A 15204-nucleotide genomic window follows, 5' to 3' on the forward strand; every position below is an offset into this window, starting at 1 on the left:
GGTTAACAGCAGCCTTCTACCATCCATAGCAAACTGCTTCTCAAATTATGCAAGTTTCTAAACTGTGATATAGATTTGCAATGTTAAAAAAATTGTACTGGACCTAGTACATGAGTCTTAGAACTGCAGAGGTGGAAGAAACCCTAAGGATCATTGAGTCCAGTTCTACTAAGGAAGCATAGTGGGGAATCAGACTTCAAATTTCTGGCTCTGCAATCAGATACATAAATAAATCACTGAGATACCCAGCAGTTCATTGCAAGAATACATTAGAACATGGAATGTTCACCTCCCTTTTTCTGGGAAAAAATTCCCTCTGCTTCTGGATCCCTTTGGACCCTACTTGCAGGCCAGCCCACACCACATAATAATCTAGATTTGGTACATGCCATGCATTTTGCTGAACTTACCTTATTCCCCAATTTGGGACTCTAGCTAAGTATTAAAAATGTATTATTTTATCAAATTATACTGTATAGTAAAAACTGGTTCTATGCTAAAAAATCCACCGTGATTGATAGGCAATTTGAAAATGTGGCAAATCTAGGCATCTCAGCTAAATGCATTTATTATTTATAAATAAATAAACATATTTGCACCCTGCTATCACTATATAAAAGATGGCTGGGATGCAAAATGAATATCACATCAGTACTGGCAATGGGATATGGTCCTTCATAACCAAGGGTAGAATTAGTTAAAAGCAATGGTTATTAATCTTGGATCCCCATATGTTTTTGGATGAATATTCTCAGGAGCCTTCACCACTAGCAGTGTTGATTAGGATTTCTGCGAGTTGTAGTCCATGAATATCTGGGGAACCAAGGTTGGGAAGCACTGGTTTAAAGCATTCAGGGCACTCTGTGCGGCACACACAGCTGTTTGCCAAGTGAGGGAGCCCAGCCAAATGGCTGCAAAGCAGTGTAGAAAAGGCCTACTCACTTAATAACAGATGATACATATATAAATAAAATACTGCAGTTAGAAAAGGCATTGATCAGGAATTATTTAATGGGTTTGGTTTCTATTTTACTATAACGTATAACAAGCTGAAGATTTATATTGACTAGTGAAGTAGCTGTTAATAGCAATGTGAAACCATCTAATAATGAAGCTGCCACAGAAAGAAAGCCAGAAAAAAATCTACATTTCTTAATATTTTCTTGTTATTGTTGTGATGTTCTATTCTTTAAGCCAAAATTATAATAGGCTTTCAAAAATTCTGGCCTTTTAGAGGAGAAAATTTGAGTGGGTTATTAAATGGGCTGCAGTCTCTGCAGACTGTCACCCACTGTGAAAAAAGGAGGTATGCAAAATCCCCCAAAATACTCACCAAATGCATAGTGAATAAGCAGTGAAAAATCTGCATCTATAGTCAGAAAGCCTGTTTTTGTTTAGAACTGCAATGCCTAGCCATAACATTCATTACCTATAAGTACACTCAGAGGGGAAAAAACTGTTTCTGCTGTAGTTGAAACTGATCAGCTATTGCTCATGTAAGCATTTTGTATTTCTTAGCAGGACAGTTTCCATAATCTAAGTATACATATTAGATTCAGGCATTTTAGCACTCAGGAGTTTACAGGCACTGGAGTATAACATTGCATGATAAATGCCTTTGCACAACAGCCCCTCTGCTACTTTCATAATAACTCAGAAAAAGATGCATTTTAACTGCCTAAAAAAAGCAATTCAGTTTCTCTGTAGGTTATCTGGTGCTTACATTGGAAACAGGGTTTTTTGGCCTTTCCCCCTAGAATTACAGGATTTCAAATTCTGAAAGAATTATGGTAAATTAGCAGTTATGAAAAGGCAGTCTTCAAAGCCATGGACGAGAATGCTTGCCTGGAGAAGAAAGTTCTTTTGATTTTATCAGTCTTTTGGATGCAGATGGGCTAATTGTGCTGTAGGTCCCATTTTTTCCTCCAACCCAACGATAGTAATAGTGGTTCGATGAAATTTGTGATCTGTTTCCTTGAGGATTAAAGTATGGCATCAATACCGGAGGCAGAACAATCTCAACAGGTTTCAAGAGCATCACACGGTCTTCAGACTTTGGTTTCCTAATGTTTCGTTGTCTTTCAAACACTTTCTGCATAGATGGTGAAGCAAGTGTGTTCTTTGACATAGTGGGTAGAGATGAATTTGAGAGAGGTTTGGCCGTTTTCTTCAGGGGAATAGAATTCTTTGTCTGGTTCACAACCTGAGACGTACTGGCAGTTATATTAACTGCTGAAGCATCAGACTCAATAACGCTTGGTTTCATTTCTCGTTCCAGAAATTCCTGAATTTTAGATTGCATCACTGCCTCTTTAGCAGCAGTCTTTGGCTGGGTTACCTTGTGCTTCTTTTTCTTCTTCTCTTCTTTTTTAGTTGGCTTTGCCAAATCAATACCTTCCAATAAACCCTTTGCTGCAGCACGAGCTAAAACATCTTTCACTGATACAGATTCAGATGGATCCTTCTATAAGGAGAAATGAACATACATTATCATAATCAAATCACCTGCTGAAAGAGCAACCACTTTCATGTAATATAGGGAGCAACAGCTGTATTCTGTGAGAGCCAGTAACTATTCCTATTACCTGTATCACTCTCCCTACAATCTCCAGGACAATGATTCCAAAGCAGTGGTATAGCTAGGTACTACTGGTAGGATAAAGCAGTAGTTGAGGTAACTGCAGGATTTTCTAAAAACTGCTACAAATTGACCCCCCTAAATCTCTGGGTCCTCAGACAAGTATGATATGTTGTCTCCATCCAAACCCACTTGCTACACATTATCCATCTGCCCTTTCAGCATGCTGGTACACTGTATATAACTTTGGACATGTGAGCTTTCTCTTAATTCCCCATTTTCCCTGTCCAGCAGCTTACCAACTACCAAAATGAGAGAGAGATAATAAACTGCCTGCAAACCTATAAATGCCCTTTAAAGGCTGTTTTGTTTCTACCACCACGGGACTCTAGTTCATTAGTGATTGGAGGGACACAAGATGTGAGAGCAAGATGGTTAGATCTGCTCTTAATATCGCCCAACAACTGCCAAACCCTTTGCACTGGTGGCTCTAGCCTCAGTATGTTGCAGATTTACTGCTGTAGCAAAAGAAAATTATTTTCAGAACGTCAGTATAAAAAATTAGCTGTGGACTGTTCACTCCTACATGAAACTGGTGACACTGGAAGGAGGATTCATATATTTAGTTTGACATTAACTAACCTCTTAACACCACATAATGGAAATTTTCTTTAAATTAGATATGGATAAATGTGCTTAAAGCTAGGCAGAGATACAACTCTCTCAGAATATTTTCAAGAGAAAGCAGATATAATTTAGAATCCTGCAGCCTTAAGTATGTGCAGTTCCAGTTGCCTGCATTTCTACTGTTTAGCATTGATAATCCCCAAACATTACTACCAAAGCTGAAGTCACTGACATAGATACACCCCACTCTGAGTGAATGCAGAAGGAAGAAGAGACTGGAAAACAAGAACTTCCCCATCTCCAAAGCTGCTTTCTTTTCCACCACCAATCTGTCCTCAATCCATTGAGCTAGAAGTTCTCCTCAAGAATCTTTAGCTCAACCAAAAATAATACTGCTTGTTTAGAGGTCTACAGTAATTACAAAGTTGCATGAATGTTTGTGTAAGTCAACAGTAAAGACCAAAATACCAAAACAGTGTCTACAAAACTCGTATTTTAATTACACTTACCTCTCGGGTTAGAACAGCTATAAAACAGCTATTAGAAATATCTGATGGCTCCAGCTTGAAAAAGTTTTCTGCCGAAGAATTTACTTCCGATTTGCAACACAAAGGAAGAACAGGCGGACAGAGCCTACAGTGAGTAACACACAAATTTGAAACTGTCATTGCTACTTCTTAACTAAATATATAATTTTAACTAAATCATGAATCTTGCCCTTTCCAGCATGCCATGCAAGCTGTCACAGAAAACAATGTCACAATGCCTGTTTACCTGCTGGGCCAGCCTGGGGAAGCTTCTAAGACCCAGCACCAATCAGCTGTGAGGTGGGGAGGGGGCGTGAGTGGAGAAGAGCACGTGCGCGCGCGCACACACACACACACACCAGCAAAGCACCACTTTCAGAAGCCTCCCGGGGCTTCGTCTTGCGAAACAGGGCCATAGGAAAAATCTTGTGAAGCACCAAAATCCTCGCTGGACCCAATCGTCCAGCGAGTTTTTCGTCCCACGAGGCAATCGTCTTGTGGGACACCACTGTACTTATGTTCAGCACTAATTCTCAAATCAAGACAGATGAAGCAGCAGTCACAAGACACTACCAAATTAATATTCCAATGTCAAAATCAGAGAAAGAGAATTTTTCTTTGTGTGAAAATACATATAACATACTACATGTGAATAAGGTGGAACCAAAGAAGACTTCTTCAGTCTTACCTACAGATAGAAGAAGCACAGCATAATTCAAAATAATGGAAGAGTCTGTTGTCATTTTGGATTCTCCTACTGAAAAGTGAAGATTGTATTCCTTGTACAAGACAATATTATTGCCACAAATAGACAAACACCAGTTTAGAGGCTGTGTCCATATAAAGCAAGGGTAAGCAACTGCATTTTAACAACAAAACTGTCATGCAAAGCATGTTGAGTGGACACATGGAGAGAAAAAAACATACTGTACGTCAAAGTAATAAGTAGAAAACTAGTATCTTTTTAGTTCATAGAACTAGCTAAGGAGGCATGTACACTTAAGTGTCTGAAAGTACCCTCTGCATTCCTGGGTCAGATAAGGAATATACAGAGAACATAAAACATACAAATAATAAAAGCCTCTTCATTACTTGTAAGGTTGGGCCTTTGTTCCTTCTGCTCCAGACGCTAGTGCGTTGTTCACCACAGCTTCATTTTCTTCCGGGTAAACCGAACAAGTGCAGTAGACAACAGCTTGCACTTTAGCAACTACATGAAATCAAGATGGCAGCAATTAACACTTGTTAATGATGTGTTGTTCAACAAGACACTTTAAATATTAAGCTTTAGACACTACTTTAGTCACTAAACTTTAAAAGCTGGACCAATCTGTATAATTATGACTGACATTTTTATGAAAACAACAAGGAATTCAAATTTTACCATAACTATGTATTCCACTAAAGGCTTAAATTGTTTTCGGCTATACAGTGACTCTTTTCTTTTAAACCCTGGAACCCAAGTTGTCTTCAGATTCCCTTTAATCAATATGTAATACTCCTTAGTATTACTGTCCATTTTTTCCTCAAGTTGAAAACGTTTTACCCAGATACTACAGATGTGCCTTTAACAGCAACTTTATTGCAAGCTATTATTAGGCAGAAACTGCCTCTCCAATAGCTTCCTGCTGACAGACCCTGTTATTCAGACAGGTTCTTGGCCTTTGCCTCCAGTTTCAATACAGTGGACCCTTGACTTACAGACGGCTTGACTTACAGACTTTTTGAGTTACAGACTTCTCTGGCCGCAAAATTTAGGTTTGACTTGCAGACTGACATTTGACTTACAGACCAGAAAAAAAACAAAATGGAACAAAAACGGCCTGTTACGGGATTAATCGGTTTTCAATGCACTGTAGGTCAATGGAGACTTGACTTACAGACTTTTTGACTTGAGAACCGCCTTCCAATACGGATTAAATTCTCAAGTCAAGACCCCACTGTACCTGGATTTACTCCTCATTTTGACTTATATTAACTATTAAATTTAATAGTTTTTATTGCTCCAATTCAAGTAAGCTGTGTGCAAAAAGTGAGACACAGTTTACAAGAAAAAAATTAAAGATTTATCTACTGATTTCTACAAATCAGGCTGTCAGCAAAGTTAATTGCAGCTTAACCTCCTATTCCTGTAAACATTTTAAAGGCACTACTGATATCATTTCTGCTATTCAACCCCATCACTGTAAAACCTTCTCAGTCTCAGAATAGACTAGAAAAAGTCAGGAAGTTAGCAACCTTAAATCCAAAAGGAACAAATTAAACAAAATAGGTCTGGCAAAAATGGCAAATAAATGTAATCTTAAACAGATGACCATCCTGACAGCTTGGAAGGGCTAGTTTAAAAGACTGTGAAGTCCTCCCATTGAGGAGCAATCCAGCAATCCCCACATCTGGACTGCAAGGTAGGGCATAGGTATGGAAATGGACTGGACTCCTGCACCTTCAGCAATTATGCAGAAGAGGATATTTCAAGTGTAACTTGCTGAAATCTCTTCTATACAATGACTAAAGGGAGAAGATCCCTCTTTCTGGGGCCATCCTATAACAAAAAAAAATGTTTAGGTCACTAAAATAGCAATGGGACTAATTGTTTGCACAGCTGTCCATCAGTATCTGTAAAATTATTATTTTTTAATAAAGTCAAATGAGCAAGGCATCTGATCTCTTTTCTACTTCAGCACTACTACTTCCAGAATATTTAGTAGGTATTTCTACCCCCATAATACAGTGGGGTCTCGACTTACGAACTTAATCCATATTGGAAGGCGGTTTGAAGGTCGAAAAGTTCGTAGGTCGAATCTGCATTTCCCATAGGGATGCACTGAAAACCATTTAATCCGTATCTGCTCTTTTCCATCCATAGAAACTAATGGGAAGCTGCTATTCTGCCTTCTACCACGAGAGGGGGATATTTTTTTTCCCTTAGGTCAAGAAAAGTTCAGGAAAGGAGTGGGGGAGGCAGGGAACAGTTTGCAAAGCACTTTTGAAACCTTTTTTTTTCAACGAAGCCAATTTTAAAGCATGCTTTGAAGCATGTTGTGCTGATTTTTTCAGCACAAAGACACACAAGCAGGAGTCTGGAACTCACACAGCCTTTTTAGGTGCTGAGTAAGCCTCCAGAGGCCTCTTCAGAGCCAGCCGATCAGCTGTTAGGCAGGGAGAGGAGGGGGCAGGAGCGGAGAAGAGCACAAAATGGCTTCCTGGCTCCCTGCTAGGTGTCGGCTTTGAACTGTTTGGTGCTCTTTTTCCTGCAGTTCGGGGGGCTACCAAGGCCTGGTAAGTGACTTTCTTTTATTTATGTTTAAGTTTCTGACCCTTTTTCCCCTCTAGAAGCCTCTAAGGGGAGGGAGGGGGCACTTTTTTTCCTGTCCGTAACTCGAGGGAAGTTCGTATGTTGAGTCCTTATTTCCCTATCGGGCGGGTTCGTAAGTTGAATTGTTCGCGAGTAGGGTCGTTCGTAAGTCGAGACCCCACTATATAGACTTCTGTACATATGTAAACCAACATCACTGTGCAGGTAATATAAATGTAATATAAATGTATATGCAGGTAATATAAATGTATGTTCCAGTGGGCAAGAGTATTAGAGTCTTTTTTATTATGCACCTGTACTTTTTCTTTAAATTTTGAGTTAAATCTAGGGAATAACTTTGCTGTTACTCAAGTATCTCTTTTGTAAAAAAAAAAAAAGCTGAAATTGGTTTCAGTTGCAAAGAAACCAGTGGAAGATCTAGAAGTTTAAGATCATGCATGAAATCAATATGCTTAATTCCTGACACGTAGGAACAAACTTACACTGCATTGCATGCATTAATTCTTTAAGCTGTTGCTGTGCAAGCATATTCAGTTTATCTTCTGCCACAGATCCTTGAGAGAGATCTCTGAGTAATTCTGCATCTAAAAGGAATGTGGTACGTAGAAAAATATATAACTGCAACATATGTTAGGATTTTGTTATTTTCATTATCAGCCACTAATTGATTTTGTATCCTGTATCAATATCAAAAATACAGGGCCTCTAATACAGAAGTACACATAGTTCGCAGTTAGGTGGTCGTGAACAATATTTGTTCCTCACAAATGCATATAGAATCTTGGTTGGCAGCTACTTTATGCCTAGTGGACATTCTGATTTAACTAAAGGGGCACCAGGAGTTCCTTTGCCAGCCCACTTCCCCCACAACATAGGAAAATGGGCATTAATCCTTCCTCTTTTATGTGGGCCATTGTTCTCATCCTTGTTTTTTCCTGCCTCTGTGTACACATTGGACTGCAATCCCCATCAGCCCTAGCTAACATGGCCAATGGTGAGACAGCATGAAAGTGAAACTCCAAAACATCAAGCAGATAATAGAATAGGAAAACCTAAAAGACAATACTGGAGACATTTGATACAGCTCTCCATTTTTATGCCTTTCATCCACCGCCATCGCCACCCCACAAACATACAGGCAAATAGCTGAGATATGTGACAAAAGAAACATTTGCCTGATTTTCAGCTGCTGCCCATCTCTGCAGAAGGAAACACAGTTTTTTAAACCCCCTTTCCCAAGATACAGACCCTCTTCTTTCTTCAGATTCTCCTGAAGTTCTGGGCCTTCAGCCATCATCATTGGCTATGTTAGCTAGGGCTGATGAAGGGTGACCAGGGTGATAAAAATCTCAAAACTCAGGCCTATGAGGAATGCTTGAGACAGCTGGGTTATGTTTAGCATGGGAACAGACAACTAAGAGATGATATGATGGCCATCTTCAAATATTAGAAGAGGTGTCAATATTAGAAGATGGAGCAAGCTAGTTTTCTGCAGGTCTGGAAGGCAGGACCTGAAGCGTTAGATTCAAATTATGAGAAAAGGAATTTCACTAAACATTAGGAAGAACTTCTTGACAGTAAGAGCTGCCTAACAATGGACTGTCTTGGAAAGCGATGGATTCTCCTTCTCTAGTTTTTTAAACAGGGGTTAGAGGGCCACTTGTCAGGGATGCTTTAGCTGTGGGGTTTCTTTTGCTTTGGCAGGGTGTTCGGCTCAATGCCCCGACATACTTTCCAGCTCTACCCTGCTATGATGCCATTAAAGAAGAGGTGTTACTGTCCTTTCTCGTTTCAGGATATGAGGACTATAGTTGTAAGGAGAGGAGCTAATTTGAGCTCAGAGGAAAAATCAGAAGGCCAGATGAAATTTTACTCTGGATTGTCTATCCCTAATATTTATTTTATTTATTTATTTATTTATTTAATTTATATGCCGCCCACTCTACCCAAATCAGCTGACTGATTTAAAACAGGCTGGACTAAGAAGCTGCAGGGTCTGTGAAATGTCACAGCATGGCAACAATTCATCACAAAGTATCATAACATTACAATGGTGCCTCGCTTAACGAGCGCACCGTACAACGACGAAATCGCACAGCGATCCCTTTTTTGGGATCGCTAATGCGATCGCTCAACGTTTTTTTAATAGGGCAAAATTCGCTTTGCGAAGACCGGTAAGCGTTTCGCTTACCGATCTTCGCAAAACGAAGCCCGACGATCAGCTGTTAGGCGGACAAAATGGCCGCCGGAAGCCCGGAAATGGCCCAAAATGGCCGCGCGCAGCGTTTTCGCGCCCTCGTTAAGCGAGGGGAGGGCGCGAAAATGGCTGCCAGCCATTAAGAAGCATCCCTGAACGGTGAGTATTCGGCCCATTTGGAACGCATTAAACCATGTTTAATGCGTTCCAATGGAATTCCCTGCCCCGTTCAACGATGCTTCAGCATAGCGAAGGTTAATCCGGAACGGATTAACCTCGCTATGCGAGGCACCACTGTATATTTAAGCTGTATCACAGGTGACAAAATGGTTTAGGAGTTAGTTATTGCCATGTGCTGCTAAACCTTCAAGATAAGTGAGATATTTAAGGAATGGTTTTACCAGTTCCAGACCCCCAGTGAATATCCATGGCTGAATGGGGATTCAAACCCAGGCCTCCTGAGTCCCATTTCATCACTCTACACTACACCACACTGGATAAGAGTCAGTTCCTGACCCAATTTTCAACACCAAGAATGCCAAACCAGGTGTAACTACAATAGAAATGTTCCTTTTTATTTTAGTACAGGAGAAATATTTCGTAAAATAATTAATTCCAAGTTACCTTCATGTTCTTTCAAAATAAATTCAATTGGATTACTAACACCCAGGGCTGAACACCGAGGTAGCAGCAAAATAACCTTGACTTTTTGCAGCTTATGATCAGTTGGGTCAATATTTGTAAAATCTTCACGTAGTAGCTCAATATCTGGGGGAAATAATGAGGTCTGCAAGTTAGACAATGGACAACTAATAAACCAGATTAAATTATATAAATTCAACATTTGTATCTTTGTAAAATTCATTAAACCCTTTAAGCAAAAAACACATTTTTCAAGAAATAATTCAAGAAGGTTCCAAATGTTATGTGTCAATAACTGGCATGGATATACTTTCCATGCAAGTAAATGCTTTTTATACTGTGATAAAGAAAGCTACTGCATCCTTACTTTTACACTCCATCTGTGCAAACAGGTCCTTCAGTTCAGCTTCTTTTGCCACTGACTTTACTCCACACACAAATACTTTAGATGTTTCCTGATTCATCAGTACTGACATATGGGCAAGGGTCAGCCAGGATCCCATATTGGCTACTAATACATCATCATCCATGTTCAGCAAAGCTTTCACTGAACGAACAGCAAGGCTACGAGATTTATCCTAAAAATTAAACCATAATACTAAATTAACAATGAAAGATTATCCTCCTATAGTTCAGCTAGCCAAATTGTTAATTCTAACAGGACCAGCAATCTGTCCTGTTAGAGTCCAATATCAAATTTATAGCCAGTTTTTCCACATATACTTGCTTGGGCACTTAAAGAATGCAGTCACTAGTTAGATTAGATTAGGCATCCTTCAATCTCGAGAGACTATGGTATCGTGCTCTGTATGGAGGACTTGGAACAGCATCTAGTGTGGCTGAGAAGGCCAATTTGAGAGTGACAATCCCTTACACATTGAAGACAAATACAATCTGTGCCCTGTCCAGCTCCCTGATTTTGCTGCTTTCGTGACTGCCTCTTTGCCTCGGCCTGCTGGACAAAGTCACTAGTACATTCTTTACAATTCAAATTAATTATTTTTTCATTTATAGCAGCAGGTATCTAAGTAAGCAAGTGAAACATATCTCTGTGGAGTCTGTTCCACAGTTTTCTTGCATGTCACCACATAGTGGCCTTCAGATGTTTGTTGAATGAAGTGGCTTCCACACATTTTCCAGTCATCCATGCATCTACTGACACAGATCAGCCATAATAACATTTGCAAAGCATGCACTTCCTCTGCAAAATATTTTTGAAAATACTACTGAAAGTAGCCTCATCTGGAACTTATATCTGGTACAAACTTGGCACTAAGCAGTACGACAATACACAGTTATACTCAGTGGAGGATGGTCAGGCAGAGCTCAGCCATGTCCCTCAAAGCCAGAATACAAAAGGAAGAAAACTACCACTCACAGGGCATGACTTTATTCTTCTCTGTACTCCAGAAGTGCTTTGCTGCCTTGGCAATAGGAAAAGAACACAAATGCATTTCTTTTTTACTTCAACAGATGTCTCTGAACGGCCATCACTAATTTGGACATGCCTAGTATTGAGTATTGAAGCTAACAGAAAGATAGGTTGCAAGGGAATTTACCCACAGCATGTCTCATTGCGTTCAAAGTACCCACTGCTATTTTACACATGCCCAGTAGTAAGCATGGAAGCTAATGGAGGTGGAAATTGAAAGGGCATTTTCCCAAACCACCTACAGCCATCTCCCCACAAAATAAAGATGTTACTTTAACCTTACCCCAGTGATAAGGAAAACAAACAGGTGGTATTCTAGAATGCCTTAGGAATAAATAATGGTTTCAAAATACTGCTTCCCCCAAAATACTTAGAGATATGAGCACAAAAATTAGCTAATAGACTGTGCATGCTTCTGAGGCAGGCATCAAAGCAGATGAGTGGAAAATAAATGGCAGAAAAATTACAGAGGGTATAGAAACAAAAAATCCTGAAGCTTTCCTCAATTTAAGGTGTCTTCTCATGAGTACTCAATACCGCAGAGACAGGACATATGTACGTAATAAAACATATTGTGAATAAGGAACTTTCATTGGAAAGTTCTGATTCCTGTCTGCACTGTGGCTTTGCCTACACTTCACAGTTTTATGGGACAGCGTGAATGTATTATATTGGGTGGATCCAGTGTAGTATAGTAGTCAGAAGGTTGGAGTAGCATGGGTAAGAGGTGGCTTCATATTCCTACTGTGGACAAAAAATCCCTTGGTGGATTCACAATAGTCACTCAGCCTGATTTACACACAGAGTTTTTCTCTAGATAAAATGGGGAGGAAGGGAGCAATGTAAACACTGCCTATGGGTGGATGGGTAGCTGATTAGCCAGGAGGGACAGGATCACAGATTGAGACTGATAAACAAATAATCAATACCTTACTACTTTGAATGAGTTCAAATCTCAAGGGCCTAATGAACTGTATCCAAGAGTACTGAAGCACTGGCTGAAGAACTCTCAGAAACATTGTCTATTTTCTTGAAATCATGGAGGTTGGGTAAAGTGCTGGATTACTGGAGGAGGACTAATGTTGTCTCTATCTTAAAAAAGGAGGAAAAGGAGGAACCTGGGAACCAATCTGGAGCCAATTATAAAATGGTCATTCTGAAAGCACCTTGAAAACAACTAGAAGCAGACAGGGATTTGTCAAAAACAAATCTTGCCAGATTAATCTTATCTCATTTTTTTAAATCAGATAACCCTCTTTGGTAGAAGGAATTTTGTATATTAGCAAAGCTTTTGACAGAGTGGGCCATGATATTCTGATTAGCAAGCTACTAGGTGTGGGTTGAGTCAGGTGGATACACAGTTGGTTACAGAATCATACTCAGAGTGTGCTTATCAATGGCTACTTCTCAAACTGGGAGGAGGTAATAAGTGGGGTACCAGAAGGCTCATTTCTGGACCTGGTGCTCTTCAACATTTTTATTAATGGTTTAGATGAGGGATGTAGAAAATGCTTCTGCATATGACATAAAATTGGGTGGAATAGCTAATTCAGGCCACTGGAAACTAAGACCTATATGGAAAGACTGAAATAACTGGGCATGTTAAGCCTTGAGAAACGACGACCGAGAGAAGATATGGTAGAACTTTCCAAGTACTTGAAAGGCTGTCATACAAAAGAGGGACAGGATCTGTTTCTGATCATCCCAGAGTATAGAATATGCAATAATAGATTCAAGTTACAGGAAGCCAGATTTCACTTCAACATCAGAAAAAACATCCTAACAGAGCAATATGACAATGGAAGTTACCTCAGAAGGTAGTGAGTGAGCACTCCAATGCTGGAGACATTCAAGAGAAAAGTAAACATATATTTACAAGGCAGGCTTCTGAGAGCGTAGGAGAAAACACTTCCAGTAATTTTTTTTCTGTGCTGCCCAGGGCAACATCAGGACTCCATCTTCACAATGAACACCATAGAAACATTGCAACAAACTCTGTTTGAAGACTGATCTCAGCTGACATGTTACAGGTCAAACAGCAGGGGACAAATGGGGAAAAATACACACAGCATTATCCCCCATCTTGATGTGAACAAAAAGTCAGCAATCTGGACATAAGTGGAGAAATTCTCCTTTGTTTTCTCTGCTGGTTGTTTGGTGATGATAATATGTGGACAAACTCAGGACTTAAATCTTAAAACATCTGTCTGATAAGGCTAGAAAGCATAAGGTATCCAAAAGTCACATTAAGAACTGTGTGCAGCTGTCGATGCTGGGTAGCGTGGACACAAGACATTTTGTAGTGAGAAGGAACAACCAAGAGGTAGAAAACAAAAGGTACATTCCTCTCAAAGATCATTGACTGTGTATGATTCTGTGGGGTGCTTCGACTTGTGTTTCACAGGATCAGTTATACAAGTCTCTCCAAAGAAGAGTGATAACACCGAAGAGATAACACATGATTTCTTGTTTAAGAAACAGTGTTCCTGAAACAGGATGTATTAAGTGTGGGCAGGCTGCCATGCACCTATAACTGGCATTGCTAAACCTGCTCTTTTAACAGCAAGCAGTATGTTATTTTAATTTTAATCGTTTTTCCTAGATTTCCCTTAATATATGTTAGGACCAAGCACAGAGGATAGCATTTGTTAATATTATGCAATCATTAAACAGCCAGAAAGCAGACCCAATTAGAGATTATTCTTCAAATTAATTGAACATAGTAAATGTTTCTAAAACTAGAATCAGTCCCTTGCAATCTCAGATGGTTCCAAATCCCAAAACGCTGAGCAATCCTGATCACTAGTATGTTTAATTAACTTTGAGCTGAGCAGATTACGTCCCTCTGAAACATAAGTGCTTTGGAAAGACGGGGAAAATTCCTGAATTTTTATTGTTCTTGTTACTTGTTCAGTTTTGTGTTTAATAATCAAAAAAGGGAAAAAAAATTAAAAGGAAAAAGGAGCCATTCTTCTCTGGGGAGGGGGGGTAGCTACAAAGGTTGCATAAGGCCATACACCCAATTATCTTGAAGCGAGATAAGAGACTATTCTTAAATTTAGTTGTTAGTTATTGCTTAAGTCCCCTTAGATTCACTGTCTTCTCCAAACCCACAAGGGCATTTTCACCATCATCTTCAAAGCTGTAAGACTAGCTGTGTCAGCAGCCTCTTCAAAGCCATGGGATCACTTCATGGCACAGTACAGCATGGAAGTGAATGTGATCGCGCACAACTATTCTGAGCCAAGGGTAAGAGAGATACAGCAAACATGTGTCATGATCTGAGGATGATGGAGTAGGAGAATAGTCATCATTCGAGCGGGAAGTAGTTTGAAATGTGTGTGTTCTGGACGGCACAGTTTGTGATGTCGAAGTTGGTATAACATAGCGATTCTTTAAGGAATGTTTAGGTTGCTTCGATGGTTGGACAGTTATGGATTGTGAATGGCGTTTTCTTGATGTTGAGAGTGATGTCACTGTCGAAAGAAGTTCCATAGGCTTCAATGTCAGCATTGATGGTGGAATCTGTGGACGGCATGGTGGAAACTCATGACGGCGCCATTTCGCTGGGGTTGTCTGAGAAAACTCATGATATGCTTCCATTTGAAATTTGTTAGCAAAGGGAAAAAAGTTATCCATGCCAAGTTGCTGGAAAGCAAGCTGTTGGTCAGCTGGGAAGAATGGAAATTGGTAGCATTGTCCAAACTGAGATATTGGAGCTGGTGGGTCGACATGCTTCCTCTTCTCCTTATGTTTCCTTGGAGACCGAGGAGGAGTTTCAGATTCAGATGCCTCGTTGCAGAAGCCCGTCCTGAAATCGGGCTGGAATGGGCAGTGGCTGGACTGGAAGGAAGCTCAGTCCCGATGTGGCTATTGGAGGGACAG

The 15204-nt window shown here is 39.9% G+C and overlaps 1 protein-coding gene across 4 annotated transcripts in view; it reads right to left on the reverse strand.

The window, feature by feature from the left end:
• Nucleotides 1–993: 993 nt before the first annotated feature.
• NSUN7 (NOP2/Sun RNA methyltransferase family member 7) overlaps nt 994–15204 on the reverse strand; it is a 34014-nt gene continuing 19803 nt past the window's right edge. For all 4 annotated transcript variants that reach the window (XM_020786280.3, XM_020786281.3, XM_020786286.3 and 1 more), the window contains 6 exons: nt 10255–10465; nt 9870–10013; nt 7531–7632; nt 4825–4942; nt 3715–3838; nt 994–2464 (listed from right to left, as the gene is read on the reverse strand). In XM_020786280.3, the coding sequence (XP_020641939.2) occupies nt 1820–2464; nt 3715–3838; nt 4825–4942; nt 7531–7632; nt 9870–10013; nt 10255–10465 (1344 nt within the window). In that variant the 3' untranslated portion in view covers nt 994–1819. The remainder of the gene's footprint in view (nt 2465–3714; nt 3839–4824; nt 4943–7530; nt 7633–9869; nt 10014–10254; nt 10466–15204) is intronic.

Source organism: Pogona vitticeps, chromosome 5 (assembly GCF_051106095.1).
Source record: "Pogona vitticeps strain Pit_001003342236 chromosome 5, PviZW2.1, whole genome shotgun sequence".
NCBI lineage: Eukaryota > Metazoa > Chordata > Lepidosauria > Squamata > Agamidae > Pogona > Pogona vitticeps.